Source organism: Mesoplodon densirostris, chromosome 9, assembly GCF_025265405.1.
Source record: "Mesoplodon densirostris isolate mMesDen1 chromosome 9, mMesDen1 primary haplotype, whole genome shotgun sequence".
NCBI classification, from domain to species: domain Eukaryota; kingdom Metazoa; phylum Chordata; class Mammalia; order Artiodactyla; family Ziphiidae; genus Mesoplodon; species Mesoplodon densirostris.
This window is the reverse complement of record NC_082669.1, coordinates 90,165,102-90,182,180: the sequence shown is the minus strand read 5'-3', so window position 1 is coordinate 90,182,180 and position 17,079 is coordinate 90,165,102. Positions and strand designations below refer to the sequence as shown.

At 40.7% G+C, this 17,079-nt stretch overlaps 1 protein-coding gene across 1 annotated transcript in view; it reads left to right on the top strand.

Annotated features, from left to right (window-relative positions):
- Nucleotides 1–17,079, top strand: part of RBM28 (RNA binding motif protein 28) — a 30,284-nt gene that overhangs the window by 3,452 nt on the left and 9,753 nt on the right. The window contains exons 2-14 of the mRNA XM_060108419.1: nucleotides 308–466; nucleotides 768–862; nucleotides 1,295–1,370; nucleotides 1,794–1,886; nucleotides 2,963–3,034; nucleotides 3,673–3,859; nucleotides 4,029–4,180; nucleotides 7,762–7,828; nucleotides 10,122–10,231; nucleotides 12,859–12,932; nucleotides 13,721–13,856; nucleotides 14,847–14,911; nucleotides 16,710–16,868. Of these exons, the coding sequence (XP_059964402.1) occupies nucleotides 308–466; nucleotides 768–862; nucleotides 1,295–1,370; nucleotides 1,794–1,886; nucleotides 2,963–3,034; nucleotides 3,673–3,859; nucleotides 4,029–4,180; nucleotides 7,762–7,828; nucleotides 10,122–10,231; nucleotides 12,859–12,932; nucleotides 13,721–13,856; nucleotides 14,847–14,911; nucleotides 16,710–16,868 (1,445 nt within the window). The remainder of the gene's footprint in view (nucleotides 1–307; nucleotides 467–767; nucleotides 863–1,294; nucleotides 1,371–1,793; nucleotides 1,887–2,962; nucleotides 3,035–3,672; nucleotides 3,860–4,028; nucleotides 4,181–7,761; nucleotides 7,829–10,121; nucleotides 10,232–12,858; nucleotides 12,933–13,720; nucleotides 13,857–14,846; nucleotides 14,912–16,709; nucleotides 16,869–17,079) is intronic.

Here is a 17,079-nt window from a genome sequence, read left to right as displayed (position 1 = left end):
ACGTTGAGTTCTTCTTCGGGGGTGTAATGCATATCATGGGTCCTCCAAATTCTTGAAATTATCAGGAAAGAAGGAAGAAAGGGAGCTAACAGCAAAGACACCACATTAGAAGAGGAAGCCTAACAATTTCTGAGCAAAGAGGGGACGGGGGCCACTCATGCTAACCTTGTCTCTTTCTCTTTTGAGAATGTTGGCAGACTGGCTGGCCTGGCTGTATATTTGCTAGTTTAGGGCTGTGAGAATTTACTGGTTTAGGGATCTTGGCTTACTGTTAATCCCCTCTCCCCCCATCCCCATACTGTTCCAGGGAGTAAGGCATGTCGAGGCTTCGGCTATGTCACTTTTTCTATGCTGGAAGATGTTCAGAGGGCCCTCAAGGAGATTACCACCTTCGAAGGCTGCAAGATCACCGTGACTGTTGCCAAGAAAAAACTGAGAAATAAGTCCAAGGAAAAGGGGAAAACTGGTGAGTTTCTAGTAGCCGAAGGGAGTTTTCCCCCAGGATTGAGGGGGCAGTGGATTGGCTCTGGGAGTAGTGTCTAGGCCTAAAAGCTTCCTGAATTTCCTCTTGATGTCCAAAATCATCCAATGTATTTTGTTACTTAGTTTTAGTCTTTTGTTTACTTCTGAGTCTGGAAAACCTGGTGTTCCTGGGCATTGCCATACTTAACCCTGTGTTAAATGCCATCTGTTGCTAGTAGCTTCTTTCCTGTGATGTTCTGGGCCGAGGGGATCACAGATTTACTTCATTGCCGTTTATTTTTTAGAAAATTCAAAGTCCCCAAAGAAGGAGCTGCAGCCTAAAAAAGCCAAAGTGGCAGATAAGAAAGCCAGATTAATTATTCGGAACCTGAGCTTTAAGGTAAGAGACAGAGAAAACTAACAGTGAGTGTTTTGAAGGCTGTTGGAGCCAAGGCATGCTCATTGGTCGAACTCCTCACCAGGATGGTATAATTGGGTTTAATTCCTTCTGGGAACGAACTTTAGCCTTGTTGAATTCAGAAAATGGGCCTGTATAAACAAGAACTTACTAAGGACAGAGACTGTGAAGATGCCTTGGGGAAACTACTGCTGAGAAAGGGAGGGGAGGAAAAGCTCTCTGATATCTGTCCTTTTTGCCTGTATAGGAACAAAGCAAGATGTCGTCTATTTTGAATGTTTGGTGTCCTAGTCTCAAAATTTAAAAAGGACTACAAATATTCAAGCTCTTCCTAGTGAACTAATTGAATAGTTGATGTTTTGTGTTTATTTGCTGTGATAATATCTCTTTTTCTTTCTTCACTTTTGGCTTCAGTGTTTAGAAGATGACTTGAAGACAGTATTTGCTCAGTTTGGAGCTGTGCTGGAAGTAAACATCCCTAGGAAACCAGGTACTGGCAAACCTTTATTTTGTGTGGATTAGATTAAGGTTATTTTATATAATGGTCTTTTTCTGTATCACCTTTGAACTAAGCAGAAATACAAGGTTCGGATCATACTCTGTGAGCCCCAGATGATATGATATATATAAAGTATCAGGCACAGTGCTTGACAAATAACAGTGTTTAGTCCCCTTAGGGTATTGTTAGTTAGATCAGAACTACTTTTAGAAGACAAGTTACAGTTTGAGAAAATGCATTGCTCTCCCCAAGCCTGTGTCAGGGTAACCTCAGCAGGATATAGGCTTGTGCTTTGGGCCAGGGGCTGACTGGTTGATAGGATTTGGGTCTTCTTGCCAGTCCAGGTTTCTGTAACATCCTTCTTAGTGTCTGTTGGTTCCCTACCTCTAACTTCTTTGTTGTGTTTGCACACAGATGGAAAGATGCGTGGTTTTGCTTTTGTTCAGTTCAAAAACCTCCTAGAAGCAGGAAGGGCTCTCAAAAGCATGAACATGAAAGAGATAAAAGGTAAGTTTTCTACGCCCATACCATTGACTCAGATATTTCTGGTGTTCAGGCAAATTAGCACAGTAACCCACTTTCTACATTTTCAAAAGGTGTTTGCCTTGTTGAGAGTCTCATTGCTAATATAGAAGCTGTTTTGGTGAAATATTCCTAGTACTTGATCTTAGGGTTAAACTTGAAAGAACCCATGCTGTCCTTCTCTTTTCTTTTTTTGGTGATGAGTGTCCTTTTAAATCCCTAATGAAAAACTGTCCCTGACTGATAGAGGCAGGTTGCTGTCTAGAGGATGTGGGATTAGCAGGTTCCTCCCTCTTGGTTATGATCACTATTCAGCACCTGTGGGCTTTTTTTTTTTAATTATAAATTTATTTATCATTTATTTATTTGGCTGCATTGGGTCTTCCTTGCGGCAAGCGGGGGCTACTCTTTGTTGTGGTGCGTGGGCTCTAGGTGTGCAAGCTTCAGTAGTTGTGGCACGCAGGCTCAGTAGTTGTGGCTCACGGGCTCTAGAGCACAGGCTCAGTGCTTGTGGCGCACGGGCTTAGTTGCTCCGTGGCATGTGGGATATTCCTGGACCAGGGATCGAACCTGTGTCCCCTGCATTAGCAGGTGGATTCTTAACCACTGTGCCACCAGGGAAGTCCACCTGTGGGCTTTTAAACTGACTTTGACGTTACTCTGGGTATTGATTTACCAGGTACAGTGCCTAAAGAAGGTATTGGCTTAGAGACTTCCTAACTTCTGAGTAACGTGCAGTTATTCCAGAATGTCTATTTTCCCTCATGCTAGTATAAGTGGAAACTTGGTCTAACTGGAAACACTGTTCTGATTCTTACTTTGTCTTGTTCCAGGTGTAGTGGCTGTGTAGAAAGGCAAAACTTCTGTTCATTGATAAAAAGGTTAAGGGTTAAAAGAATAGACACCTACCAGGAGTTTTATTTTAGGACCAACGGTCTCTGAATCCTCAGTTTCTTTGTCTCCTTTGGTTCCATTACTGTCTTTGACGAATAGGAAGTCATTTATAGGAAACAGAAATGTTACAGAGAAGGGCTTTCTGATGCTACTTTTCTGTCTGACAGGGCGGACAGTGGCTGTGGATTGGGCTGTGGCAAAGGATAAATATAAAAATACACAGTCTGCCTCTGTCGCAGGTAAGATGCAGTGGTGTTGGGTAGGAGGGGTTTTATGTCCTAACTGTTTGTCAGTCTGTATTGTACCATCTGGTGATCTGGTCCCAAAACAGGATCTTTTGAATCTAAGCCCACTCCTTGATGTGGATGTGAAGAGTGGGGCCCAAGTTCATTGTCCCTACTACTTGCTGTACTTTCCCAGCTTTCATAATAGGGAGTGATGGAACATTAAAAATAGGGAAACTTAAAACTTGATTTTTGTTTAGAAAACAGTTGGCTTTTAAGCCACCAGGAGCTCAGAGAACAGAACTCACAGAGATTAAATTTCATGGCTGGGCTCCAGAGCATGCATTGTGCTGGCCATGGTGCACAATGGTAGGCTGTTTGCAGAGGCTCAGTTGCTGAGCCAGGTTAACCTTAAGGCTTCTGATGAATGGGACAGCCTCCGAGGGAATCTCAGTGATGAGGGGTTTTTGTTGTTTGGTTTTTTGCTTTTTTTTTTCCCCATACTTTTTCCTATTATGTACAGTAAGAAAAATATATGAGCTTCTGTAAAACCAAAGGAACCGGGAACTTGGGGTATTAGTTACTCTTGTTTAAATAACCTTGTTTTGGATACTAAATGAATTCCTAACTTTCTTTACCAACTGTGTATGTAGGTGAGGAGAAGAGGCCTGAACCTCAGTGTCAGGAATTAGGTCAAGAGAATGGCAGGGAAGAAGAGGATATGGAGGAGGAGGAGAATGATGGTGGTTATGATGATGAGGAAGATGATGAAGAAGAAGAGGAGGACGAGGAGGAGAATAGAGAATCGAAGCCGACCAAGCCTGTGCAAATTGAGAAGAGGTAAGTGGCTCAGTGTGTTCTGAGACAGCAGAGGAAGATTCAGGGTTGTCCCCGAGAGGAAAATACCTTTCCCTGCCCCCGTCATTGCAGAGTTGACGTGTGTGGTGAAGTTGGAGAGGCAGGCCCCTCTCTCATCCCAGAACCTTAGTTCTGATCTGTGCCACTGCAGAGCAGTCAAGAGGGCAGCACCTGCAGAAAGCAGTGAAGAGGAGCATTCTGATGACAACAGCGACCTGGAGGAAAGAGACAGGATTGATGGTGGAGAGGACCTGAGTGACACCACTCAGAGTGATACCAACACTGAAGAGCAAGAGGAGGAAGGTTTGCCTTAAATTTAAAATAAGTTACTGAGAAATGTGCATCAGTTCAGCTCAGTCCTCTTTTTAAATAGGACCCTAAGGTGTCCTGTCAAATTTATGTTTAAATGCTGAAAATGAAACCTTTATATTCCTTTCTTTTTTTTAAATTTTTTATTAAATTTATTTATTTATTTATTTTTGACTGCGTTGGGTCTTCGTTGCTGCGGGCGGGCTTTCTCTAGTTGCGGCGAGCGGGAGCTACTCCTCATTGCGGTGCACAGGCTTCTCATTGTGGTGGCTTCTCTTCTTGTGGAGCACGGGCTCTAGGCGCACAGGCTTCAGTAGTCGTGGCACGTGGGCTCAGGAGTTGTGGCTTGCGGGCTCTAGAGCTCAGGCTCAGTAGTTGTGGCACACGGGCTTAGTTGCTCCGCGGCAGGTGGGATGTTCCCGGGTCAGGGCTCGAACCTGTGTCCCCTGCATTGGCAGGAGAATTCTTAACCACTGCGCCACCAGGGAAGCCACTATATTCCTTTCTTTTAAAGGTTTTTTTTTTTTTTTTTTTTAATGAGTTTGGAATAGTGTTTGAGGATTAAGATTCTTAGGGAATTTAAAACCTAGCTTAATGCTGAGGCACTGCCTCTGTCTCTCTCAATTACCCAAATTGAATGAATAACTGGATAAACAGGATATTGCATCCTACCACCAAAATGGGTTCTATTTAATTAATTTAATTTAATTTATTTACTTCTGTACTAAAATTACATTTTATGAAATGTAACAAACTCAGGAAGGGAAACACTTGTATTTTTCCATCCATGCTGTTGTCTGTAAACAACAGATAATACGGAGTAGATTTGAAAGCCCAAAGATGGTGTTTTTTCCCCTCAGTGATTAGAGGTATTATTTTAAGTGTGTCTGCAGTGTTAGCAAACCCCAGAACATCAGCTTAGTATATTCTACTCAGAATCAGAGGTACTTGAATCACTGGCACCTTCCAGGATGAAGACTGACAACAACAATAAAATAATCCATTATGATAGTAACAAACTACTGAACTCAGAATTTCTTATCTGGAAAAGCTCAGTTCTTTTAAGCAGTCTTTTCTGCCTTTTATCATGGGCTTAGGAGTCAAATCATGTGGGTTCAAGTCCTGGCTTTTCCATTTCTAGTTGTCTGGTTCTGGTCAAGTCCTTGCCTCTAGTTTCCATATTACTTCATCTGTGATTGGATGTTAGAGGTCCCCATCTCCTGACATTGCAGAGAGTACCTTCCCAACAGTATTAGTTGCCTTTGTTGCTACTAATCTTATTTTTATGCGCCCCCCTCCCCCCACCCCCGCCACCAACAATCTTCTAAAAAATGTGTGAGTCTCATTAAGTTAGATGTAAGATGGCTGCTGATAAAATCTTCTGCCTTTAGTGGTCACTGGGAGGGAGGCGGAGGCAGTCTGAGCATTCCACTACTCCATTCAGTTGAGCAAATCAAGTCTCCCTTTCCTCATCATTCACTTAAAAAGAAACATTTATTGAACACCTGCTAATGTTAAACTTTGGGCTGAACAGCAAAAAAAATCCTTGTTCTCTAGGAGCTTTTGATCTGGCTCCACTACTTTCAGTCACAAAGGATTGGCAAAAAAAACAAGGAAAGACCAACAAAAACACTTCTGCACTTTCATCAGAGTTTTTAAAAAATGTAGATGAACCAATTTGGAACTGATGAATGAACACTTCTGTGCACACCCTTCCCATGTTGTATGTAAATGCCCATGTGTCTGCTCTTTGGAAAGGTTGGAATAGATGCTTCATGTGACAGTGATTTTTAAACCTGTCATGAGAGAAAAATGTACTTTTTTTTTTTTTTTTTTTTTTTTACTATTACTACACCTTCGTTTATTCAGACAGCAAATATTCAGAGTGCCTGCAGTGCTACACACTGGGTGAACAGGAGTTAAAAGAAAATAAAGCACCACATTTCCTAGAGATCACAATAATAGCTTGTTTGGCAGAGGGTCTCAAATCCTATCTCTGCTCCTTTCTTAAGGTATGACTTTGGGGCAAGTTACTTAACCTCTTTATACCTCAGTTTCTTCATCTATAAAATGGAGATAATAACCACATAGGGTTGTTGTGAAGATTAAATTATTTGTGTGACTAATGCCTTGTACTACTAGTATTATCATTGTTACTGTTCTGTGGCAGTGGTGGAGTATAAACAACAATTTTGAACTGAAATGGGGATAAAGGACCTCCTGGGGCATTTTGTAAAACTGTAACCAAACCATATTGCTACTTTTATCAAGAATGTTGGGTTTAAACTCAACTAGTTTATTGAGGGAGGCAGGTCATTACAGAATGAGGAGCAGTCAGTAAGTGGTCCTTTAGTTTGTCTGGGTGGAGGTTTTTATTCACTTATCAGGTCTCCCTTCTCCCTTTTCTGTAAGTCTGGCATGTTGATTTGACCATATGAGAAATCTGAGGAAATAAGCTTTTTCTGTGAGGAGAGAACAGTAGACACCTTAGAAGCAAAGAAGCTTTTATTCTGAAGGAACTGAGAGACCTTGCATTCTATAACCAGATTCAGCTGTTTCTTACCATTCTTTCACTTGAAAAAATTATAAGACTGATGGATAATAATGAGAGAAAATTAATTAAAAATACAGTACAAAAAATATACATAGTGCAGAAGGGTGTAATATAGAAATTTATGTAAGATCTTAATTTATGTAAGATCTTTAAAAGTTCCTCACCAGTCCTCCCAGTAGTCCCCCAAAGTAGTCTCTGTTATTTCTTTTGTATCCTTCCAGAAATTTTCTGTGTATATATAAGCATATATGTCTATTTTTCTTTCTTTCTTTTTTTTTTTTTTTTTGCGGTATGTGGGCCTCTCTGTTGTGGCCTCTCCCGTTGCGGAGCACAGGCTCTGGACATGCAGGCTCAGCAGCCATGGCTCACAGGCCCAGCCGCTCCGCGGCATGTGGGATCTTCCCGGACCGGGGCACGAACCCGTGTCCCCTGCATCGGCAGGCGGACTCTCAACCACTGCACCACCAGGGAAGCCCCTATGTCTATTCTTAAAATCAATGAGTCTCCCTTAAACCCAAATCCGCAGCCACTTAGGGCCCCTCTCCAGAGACAACCAGTGTTTCTTGTGTATCTAAGGATAGTTAATGCTTTTATAAGCAAAAACATGAATGTATATGCACTTGTGTAGAATATAATGTATATTTGTGTATGCGAATGTAGATATATATTTTTTTTCTCCCCAAATGTTTACATTTTATATTTCCAGAAAGTTTACACTGTCACAACAGTATATGGGAATCTCTCTTTTTCCCCACACCCTTACCACAATGGATTTCATCTGTCTTTTTTGTTGTTTGCCAACCTGTTGGTGATAAATAGTTATCTCATTTCTTGTGCTGTGTTTTTCTTTAATTATGAGTGCGTTTGAGCATCTTCGTATATTTAGTTGCATATCCTTTGTTCATTTTTAATTGGAGTTCTTAATTTATGTAAGATCTTTATATATTTAAAAGCCTTTGTTGTAAGGCTTGTACTAGTCTTTTTCAGTTTTTTGTTTTTCTTTTTACTTTGGATATACAAGGCTCAAAGAAGAAGAAGAAGAGGAAATTACCCTCTGATGTGAATGAAGGGAAAACTGTTTTTATCAGGTATGACTTTCTATCTTGAGAACTGCTGTTTGTGTTGCCTTCATAGGTTTCTTTTCTTCCCTTCTTCCTCCCTCCCTTCTTTCCTTTCTTCATCGTCTTCTTTTTGCACTAATTCTGTTAGCTAGGCCAAAAAGTTAGATGCATCGAAGACCATTAGCACATCTGCCTAGGAACATAGCACACAATGAGAAATGTGTAGGAGAATCAGAACTATACACAGAAGATAAATAGCAGGGGTCTTTATATCTTGTCCTCATTTAGATTTCATTCTTTGTAATTGGGGTGGGATCATTTGGAACAGATCAGTTTTTCAACTATTAGAACCATCTTGCTTCTGGCCTTTGTTTTAGGGTGAGTGCTAGGGAGGGGTGATACCACTTATCCGAAACGAATTCTCTCTTCATGCCTCACTTATCTTCTACAGTCATGTCCAGAGTATAGTGAGGCATCCCATCTGTTTCCTGGAAAACTGAGGGAGGGAGATAGGTGTTGTATCATGTTGCCATTGCTGTTTTAGTCCTACTGACTGCAGTAGGTTGGTGTTTTCAGGAGGTTGGGATATCTTCGGCATACCTCAAGCATGCCTTCTCATCCTTTCTTAAGTACCATTGTGCTAGGGCCATTTGGGTCTTATTTTAGAGATGTCTATTTTATTCTCTTGTATAGTCTTTTAAGATTGTTTTCATTATACAAGTAATTTGTGTTTATTGTGGGAAATATAGGAAATGGATAAGCAAAAAGTTAACCTTAATCACTGCTTGGGGAACACCCACACACATGTTCATAACATCATAAATATTTACAAAGATGATTTTAGCCTATACATGCTGTGCTGTAGCCCATTTTCTTTCTTTCTTTCTTTTTTAAATTTTTAAATTTAAGTAATTTTTTTATACAGCAGGTTCTTATTAGTTATCCATTTTATACATATTAGTGTATATATGTCCCATTTTCTTTCTTTATAGCATGTCTTTCCATGTTTTTTTTACTGTGTTATTTGTAATTTCTATATAATTTTGTATTTGTAGAGGATTCTGTGTAACAGGAAAGAAGGAATGTCACACTTAGAAGCCTGTGACCTCAATACCAAGGATACCATTCCTTATACATCTTTTAATTAAAAAAGAACTTAGGGAAGTAAAGGATGGAATAGAGAAAACTATGTCCACGATGAGGCAAATTAGAAGAAATAATGTAGCTAGGATATGTCTTATTCCAGAACATCTTTTTTATCTTGGTTATTCCATAAGATAGAGCTGTTTATGGGGTTGTTAACTAGCATAAGAGAAGTAAAATTGTAGATATTTATTTGGGACTGTTTTTCTTACCCCTGGAAGGCTGTGCATAGCTGGGAAAAGAGGAATCTTTACACTGTGTTGAAATTTAGTAGAACAGAATCTCCTTCCAACATTTTTTAATCCCATCGAGAGAAATAGTAGTTTTTTGTTGTTTTTGCACTTAGCTAGTAAACTTTACCATGTTTGGTTTTGAGTTATTATTTTGAAGGATTTTCTGACTTCTGTAAAATTTTAACTGAAACCTGGATTTCATAGGAGTACAGAGGAGACATTTGACTTTTCATTAGCTGTCTGTGAATCTTTTGGTTGTAGTAAGGGAAAATAAGTTTGGCCAGTTTAAGTGAAAAGGCTGGTATGTTGGATGAACATTAGGGTGGCTCACAGAACAAAAGTTGTCAAAGAGCAGACCTCAAGAAGGGGATGAAGATCTGGGTGGTTCTGGGACCCTGGCTGCAGAAGGCTATGTGTTCTTTTCTCTGAAGACACCCATCCTTTTTTCTATCCCTCGTTAAGGTATAACATGTATTCTGTAAAGTGTGTTAATGTAAGTGTACAATCAGTGACATTTTTCATGTATATAACCATCTATATACATATACCTTTATACATGGATATGTGTATATCCGTGTAACCATCACTCTGCTCAAGATATAGAACATTTTCAGCTCCCCGTAAGTTTCCCTCAAGTGGGACACTGCTGTTTTGAAGTGAATCTGTATCTACAACTTCTGGTCTTTGTATATGTCTGTTCAAGTTTTATATTCCTGGGAAGGAGAATTTGATTAACAGAGGAAGGTCAGTCGGTTACAGCCAATAGGCAGAGTCATACACTGGAGGCCTGGCTAGTGGGAGCCACCCCCTGGTGCTGTCCCTGGGAAGGGTGGTTATGAGCAAGGGAACCACTCCAGTTGATGTCTGACTCACTCACCTTGTACTGGAAGGTAGGATCTCACTTTTGTAATTGACCTTTCTTGTGACCTGATTGTCCTCCATAGAAACCTGTCCTTCGACTCAGAGGAAGAAGACCTTGGAGAGCTCCTCCAGCAGTTTGGAGATCTTAAATATGTCCGCATTGTCTTGCATCCAGACACAGAGCATTCTAAAGGTATTTGCTGTCAGCTGGTCAGGCCCAAAAGGGTCGAGACCACTGCCATGGGCACTGACTAGGTTACATGGGAGCATAGTGTGTGCCATTCTGAGGGGTCCATCATTATCCAGGTTTCTGTGATCCATAGAAGCACCAAGGACATTCTGAGGTTGTCTTCCATGTTGTCAAACTCAGCATCTGTAATGGTGCTGCCAGCCATAATTTTGTCTCAGCTTTTTAAACTCTTGCTTATTTACTTTAGGGTAATGAATTTCATTTGTTGTTCTTTGAATTTCAGATGTGATAGCATCTCGTGGGTATTAATCATTCCACATTGCTTGAAATTGCTGGGATATTTTTCAGTTGCTTTTGTTAGAGGTGGAAGCTGACAGAAACTTTGTGGCAGTGGCAACAGTCAGAAGGAAAACTATGTAGCAGGAGTGCTGGCTTAGTTTTTTTTTTTTTTCCCCCCCTAAAGCTATTTCTTTTGAGCTTAAAGGTTGACCACTCCTCATTCTAATATACTGTTGTTAGGTAAGCACCTTTTCGACCCGTTCGTAATCTTTGATTTTATCAACTTCAGTCGTTCTACTAAAGCAGTGAATTCTTAATTCATTCTGGTTCTTGATTCCTTTGAGATCTAGCAAAAATTCTGAACCCTGTCCTCAGAAAAATGCCATTTCTGAGTGTTTTGGGGCTCTCTGGAGCCTATCTATGGATTAATTGCCTCCATTCTGAACCTTCTTATTTTCCAGTTTGATGAAACTTGATCATTTTTGGTTTTTACTCAGCTGTGAAAGATGTAAATGAGGTAGTATAATGGAAAGAAAACTGAACTGCTTCCTGGAGATGAGGGATCTAATCCCAACTAAACCATAGACCAGCTGGGTGATTTTTGGCAATCATTTAACCACTGTGGGCTTCAGTTTCTTACATGTAAAACGAGTGGGTTCAACGAATCACTTAACGTGCATTCAGCTCTGATATTCAATTGTGCTTCTTGGACCTTCTCCATTTCTAGTATATTTTTCTGAAAATGGGCAACTAGGATTGCATAAAATGTTACAAGTACTGTAGGATATTGCTTGACTTTGATGATCTCTTTTGTTCTTTCTGGGTGCAGTAGTGTATTGGGTTGACATTTTCAGAATGGAGTCTGTAGTTGACTTGCTCAGTCTCTTTCTTGGTCTGTTAATGTTAGCTGAGAGTTAATGGTCTTAATAGGCATAGTTTCCATTATTTTTTTTCATAATGCATTGTCTTTCCTCAGCTCATATTAAAATTTTCTGGCACTTTTTCTGCCTCCTCCCACAACCTCCTCCTATTCCTCACCCCTGTCAGCACGCTATTTCACTGCCTGGAAGGGCTAAGTATTGTCTGAAGACTTTTAGGAAGGTGGTAGGATTTAACCCAGTAGTTACCCTGGAAATTCCAATGGTAAAATTCTTACCCGTTCAGAGAGAAGAACTCATCCTATTTTCTTCATATTGGACAAACAGGCTAATCTGCCTGTTAGAAACATTTTCCCCCCCATATTTCTTTCTATGTTACTTGTTTCTTCCTATTGAGTATCTACTAATGCTGAACATTATGGTAGGTGCTACAAATGTAGAAATAGCCAAGAAACATGGCCCTTCTTCCAGAGACATTCAAGTCTTTTGGGGAAGATGCCACCTGACCAGTGCTGTAATAGAGATGAGAGTGGAGGACCGGCGGGGGTTGGGGGGGGGCACTTGGCTCTGCCTGGAGGAAGCAGGGAAGACCTCACTAGATGGCGACCCTTGGGTTGGCCTGCCGCAGGTGTCCTTTCAGTTAGTCTGCTCCATTCATTCTTAGAGGGGCAAAAGATCAGTGCTCTAGTAGCTCCAGGAAATATGGCATTATTTTCATATATGAGGGAATAATTAAAGTTTAAAGGAATACTAACAAAATATTATGGCACTTAATTTTTTTTTTTTTGAGTTTACTGTAAGGTGAACTTTTTTTTCTTACATAAGCTGCTTTTTATCAAGAGCAGAAAATTAGGATGGGTTGATTGGCCCTGCCTCTAACCAGTGAAAGGTGTGGAAATTCTACAGCATGATTCGAGTTGAATTCATGAAAACAAAACAAAAAAGAGTTGAGCTCACGGCTTTCTGGTTCACCACTATATTCATGGGATAGAGGCCAGGGACTTTCACTCCAGGAGGTAGATCTGTCCTTATATAATGGCTCCCAGTGACTGTGATGACAGTGAGGTCTGTAATTTAATTTCAGGCTTCAGTGGTTGCTGCCTCAGTTTTTTAGTGCTCTGATAGGCACGCAGAGAGTGATGCTGAATTAAATGTTAGGCTGGAATTTCTCTAGATTTCTTGTGGATGTTTCTTATTAAGGAGTGGGATGGTGAGACTAAAGTTTCTAAGAAGCCTTAGAAAAGATGAAGGAAGTAATGATAAAATTTCATTTTGAGCAAGTGTGCTATCTTACCTGTCTTTGAACCTCCAGGGCCTGACACAGTGCTTCTTAGTTAAGTCTCATAGTACTAAACCGAAGGATGCTACTACTCCTCCACTTTGTGTCAGGCTGCCACCATTTGTAGTGTTGTCTTTGGATTCCCGGTGGGCCATGGGTGTTTGGGATCTACTTAGTTTTTTCTCTCTGTGCAGGTTGTGCATTTGCCCAGTTCATGACTCAAGAAGCGGCTCAGAAATGCCTCGAAGCTGCCTCTCCAGAGACCGAGGTAAGGAAGACATTTCCTTCACTCTGTAACTTAGGCAGTAGTGGCTCCCAGGGGCAGCATCTGATGTTTACACAAAGCCTTATTATTGTCAATGATATAACAATAATAAAGCTAACACTTGTTGAGCACGTAGTGTGTGTTAGGCACTGAGCTTTACGTACATTACTTTACTTAATCCTCACATCAGCCCTGTAGGTGTATATAAGGTAAGTACAATCATTATTCTTACTTTACAGGTGAGGAAACAGGTATAATAATCTACGGTTCACTCTCTGTATGTCAGTCTCTATCCTAGGCTGATGACATGAAACACTGGGACAAGAAGGGATTAAGGCCATCTGTGAAGTGGAGTAAATGTTTGAGAGAGAAAGTGTGGGTGACGGAGAATTTGTCTGTGATTTCTATAACCAAGTGTAAATTGTTTTGAGATAAGTTACTCTGTATTGCCATTGTCTCTTAAATTCTCCTGAGTAGAGTTAATACTACCATTTCATTAGCTTTCTTTAGAATACTAAAAATTTGCCAGTTTCCAGATCATTTTCCTCAATTTGGGCCTACTTTGGGACTAATCAGCTCCCTTAAAACAAATGAACATGTGGCCTTTGCACAGCTGTGCTAAATACTGTTAGGCTCAGGGATCTACTTGCAACCAGCTGGGCTAAAACATCCTGGGGGTTGGGTTCCACAGTATAATTGGGGTTTGCTGTTTTCCCTTTCCTTGGTGTTCCTTGTCAGGTGCTTAGTTTCTGCTCATCATGAATTTTAAGAGAGGTTGCAATCTGTTACAGAGTGGTGGGCTTAAACTGGATGGCCGGCAGCTTAAGGTTGACTTGGCAGTGACCCGTGACGAGGCTGCAAAGCTCCGGACAAAGAAGGTGAAGAAGCCGACTGGGACCCGGAACCTCTATCTGGCCCGAGAAGGCTGTGAGTGGTGACAGGGATATGGGAACCAGGCTTCTGAGTAGCTGGCCCTTTGCTGTGACAGTGACCTGGCAATAGTATGTTTGGGGCATGTTTCAAATTAAAAACCCTATGTCCTCTTTAACAGTGATATATTGTTAATCCACTTTAGTAGATGTGGCTTTCTGTTAGGAAGGCTTCACCCAGTTCATGGATTAACGAGTCTTCTTAATGAGTTCTTCTTTCTGCCTGCTTGCCTTTAGACCTTTTTGTCAGAGGATTAGCAGGGCAAAGAGGGAGGAAAAACTCAAATTACCTTTGCCTTTTGTCATCATTCCTGATAGGTTTTCTGAAGAAGTTGAAAATTATGATGAAAATTACTCTTTTGGATTACTCATGGATTTTAAATATGCACTGAGTACCTTTCCCTTAATGTCAGAAAGATAATCAGGAATTAGCTTTAATTAAGATAAAAGAGAATCCTTTCCTGTAGGTCACACAATAGTGCCACCTGCTGCACAGCTGCACAGCCTGGACTAGCAAATGGGAGACCATTAGCCTTTGAGACTAGGCCCTGTGTTACGATGTAGCTGTTTTCTAGGTTGGCTTATCTCACTGCTTAGTAATGGCTCTCAAATACATGTGCATTGAAATTCCAAGGACAGGTTATAGGTAGAGCATTTTTGCATTCTAGATGCCTAAAATGTACTTATTTCCAGAACTTTCTCTAGGCCTTACCATCTGACTTTGGGCATGTACATGAAACTCTTTGAGAGAAAGGAAGGAGAGGAACAAAATCACAAAATGTTCAGAGTTTTAGTCCTTGAGAGCAGCTCATAGACAAGAACTTAGCCCTGTAGCCTATTTCTGGACCTACCCAGATGCCACTATGTCCTGGCCAGCATAGTCCTCTGGGCCCTGTACAGAGAGCTTGCGTCATTCAAATCACATTCCTCTTATTGCTCAGTGAAAATTCCCTTGCTGATGTCTTGGCCTTTTTCCCTCTTTCTGCAGTGATTCGTGCTGGGACGAAGGCTGCAGAGGGTGTGAGTGCTGCTGATATGGCCAAAAGAGAACGAGTGAGTAGATAGGCACCAGTCTTCATGTTCTGCATGACTTAATAAAATCCATAAATAATAATAATTGAATGCTAGAGATGCTCATCAAAGAGCCAAGCAAGTATCGGTCACATGTGCTGCTTACACTGTTGTTAGGAAACAAGCACACAGGTGAAACAGCAACTAACCCAGCGTTATACATAATATCATGTCAGCATTATATGCCATTATAAGAACTGGGTCTTATTCTTTATTTTATGCTCAGCAGTAAACGTTTGCCACATAGTATGTTTCTGGATCATGGAGTAGATACCTAGAGGCTCGGGCTGTATATAATTAGGTGTCAGTATAAATGCAGAATAACATAAGAAAGGAAGGTCAGGGTGGCTAGAGTTAGTAGGGAAGGAGCTGTAGATGTGGGTCTTGGAAGGGAGAGTTAAGATGTCTGTTTTGACGGGGGGAGGGTGGTGTCTCCAGTAGGAAAACTATGTTACGGGATTTCCACTGATAACTGATGCTATTGAGTTCCTTTGCTGCTCGGCAATATTTGTTCTGGTAATTTTTACTTTTGCCCATATAGCTTACTTTCAAAAAGCTAAGCCAGCCTAGAATGGTAAAGATTCATGATCATTAACAGAATGAACTATGGAACCTGAAAGTGCAGAAGATGACGGAGAGAGATGAGAATATAGTGACAGCAAGAGGCAGCATGTCTTTTCTCTGTGCAGTTTCTAGACTAGTGTTCTCAACTCTTTTTGGTAGTGAGCATCTGGAAATCATGGTTATTTGGGGGGCATTGTATGCCCTCTTCTGATCACAATGTGATAGTGACACATTTAATTCTCTCTTAGAGTGAATTTTTCTAGCAAAAATGTCACTAGGTTATACACATTGTAATTCACAGCAGCACAGTTTTTCCTAGGAGAAAAATTAGACTGTTCAATTTAAGCATGATAACCTCTTCAAATAGCCCTTTTAATATTCATTTCCAGGGTATTTGTTTATTTTGTGATTTGTTAGTACCTTTACCAAACAAGAAGCAGCAGGAATGAGACTTGATAAAAGAAAAAATTTAATTGCAAACTTTTTTCTACTGAGCTAATTTTAACAAACAAATCAGGCGAAGAATGTCATCCTTTCACTTTAGAGACAGGTTGCCCTGGGACCAGTGCTTTGTGTAGTATAGTTGAGGGTCTAGATGCGGTTTGTTTCTATGGCCATTGACGTTTCTTTGCCTCAAGGTGGCAGAGTTGAGACGTTTCTTTGCCTCAAGGTGGCAGAGTTGAGACGAGATAATATTCTATCAAGAATTCTTAAATAAATTCCATTTCCTTTTGGAAGGACTAAGTAATTAGTTTGAGTTGATGGGTAGATAAGGGCTTGGCATAGATGTTAACTACAGTATTATTTTTTATTTTCTCTGGGCCGGGTTTGAGCTTGGGATTTTATGTGTATTACTTCATTGCAGCCTCACATCAGTACTGAAAGATTGGTCTTACATTTTGATCTACAGTTCTACTCTGTAGGTGAAATTATTGAGGCTTAAACAATTTTATGTAGCTTCTCTAGTTAGAGATGGATTTCTAATTCAGTCTGACTCCAGAGCCCATGATCTTATCACCTCTCCACCATCATCTTGCTTCCTTGACCCTTTCTTTCCCTGTGCTGAGTATCATAAGGCTGCAGGGTGGGTGGTTTCCCTCCTTTTTTCTAGATGTGTGGTTATTGGATAGGCGTCATGATTCTTTCCTGTTGGAGAATTATGAGCCTGTATTTTTAAAGGGTGGATTGTATTGTTAACAATTTATTGTTCTTTCAGTTTGAGCTGCTGAAGCATCAGAAACTCAAGGACCAGAATATCTTTGTCTCCCGGACCAGGCTGTGCCTGCACAATCTCCCAAAGGCCGTGGATGACAAACAGCTCAGAAAGCTTCTGCTGAATGCCACTAGAGGGGAGAAGGGGGTGCGCATCAAGGAGGTGAGAGTTGGCCCTGCCCACTCAGAACTTAGGTACTCAACCTGGGTCAGATCGAGTATTTCGTTCAGGCTGTGGTGTGGCAGATTGACAGATTTTCTTTTGGACACACTGTCAGCAGACAAGGCTGAGTTTGGTGATTTTTGTGGTTTTATGGGGTTGAAAAAAAATTTTTTTAACCTCTTCTAAGAACTACCTTTCACATCTGACCACA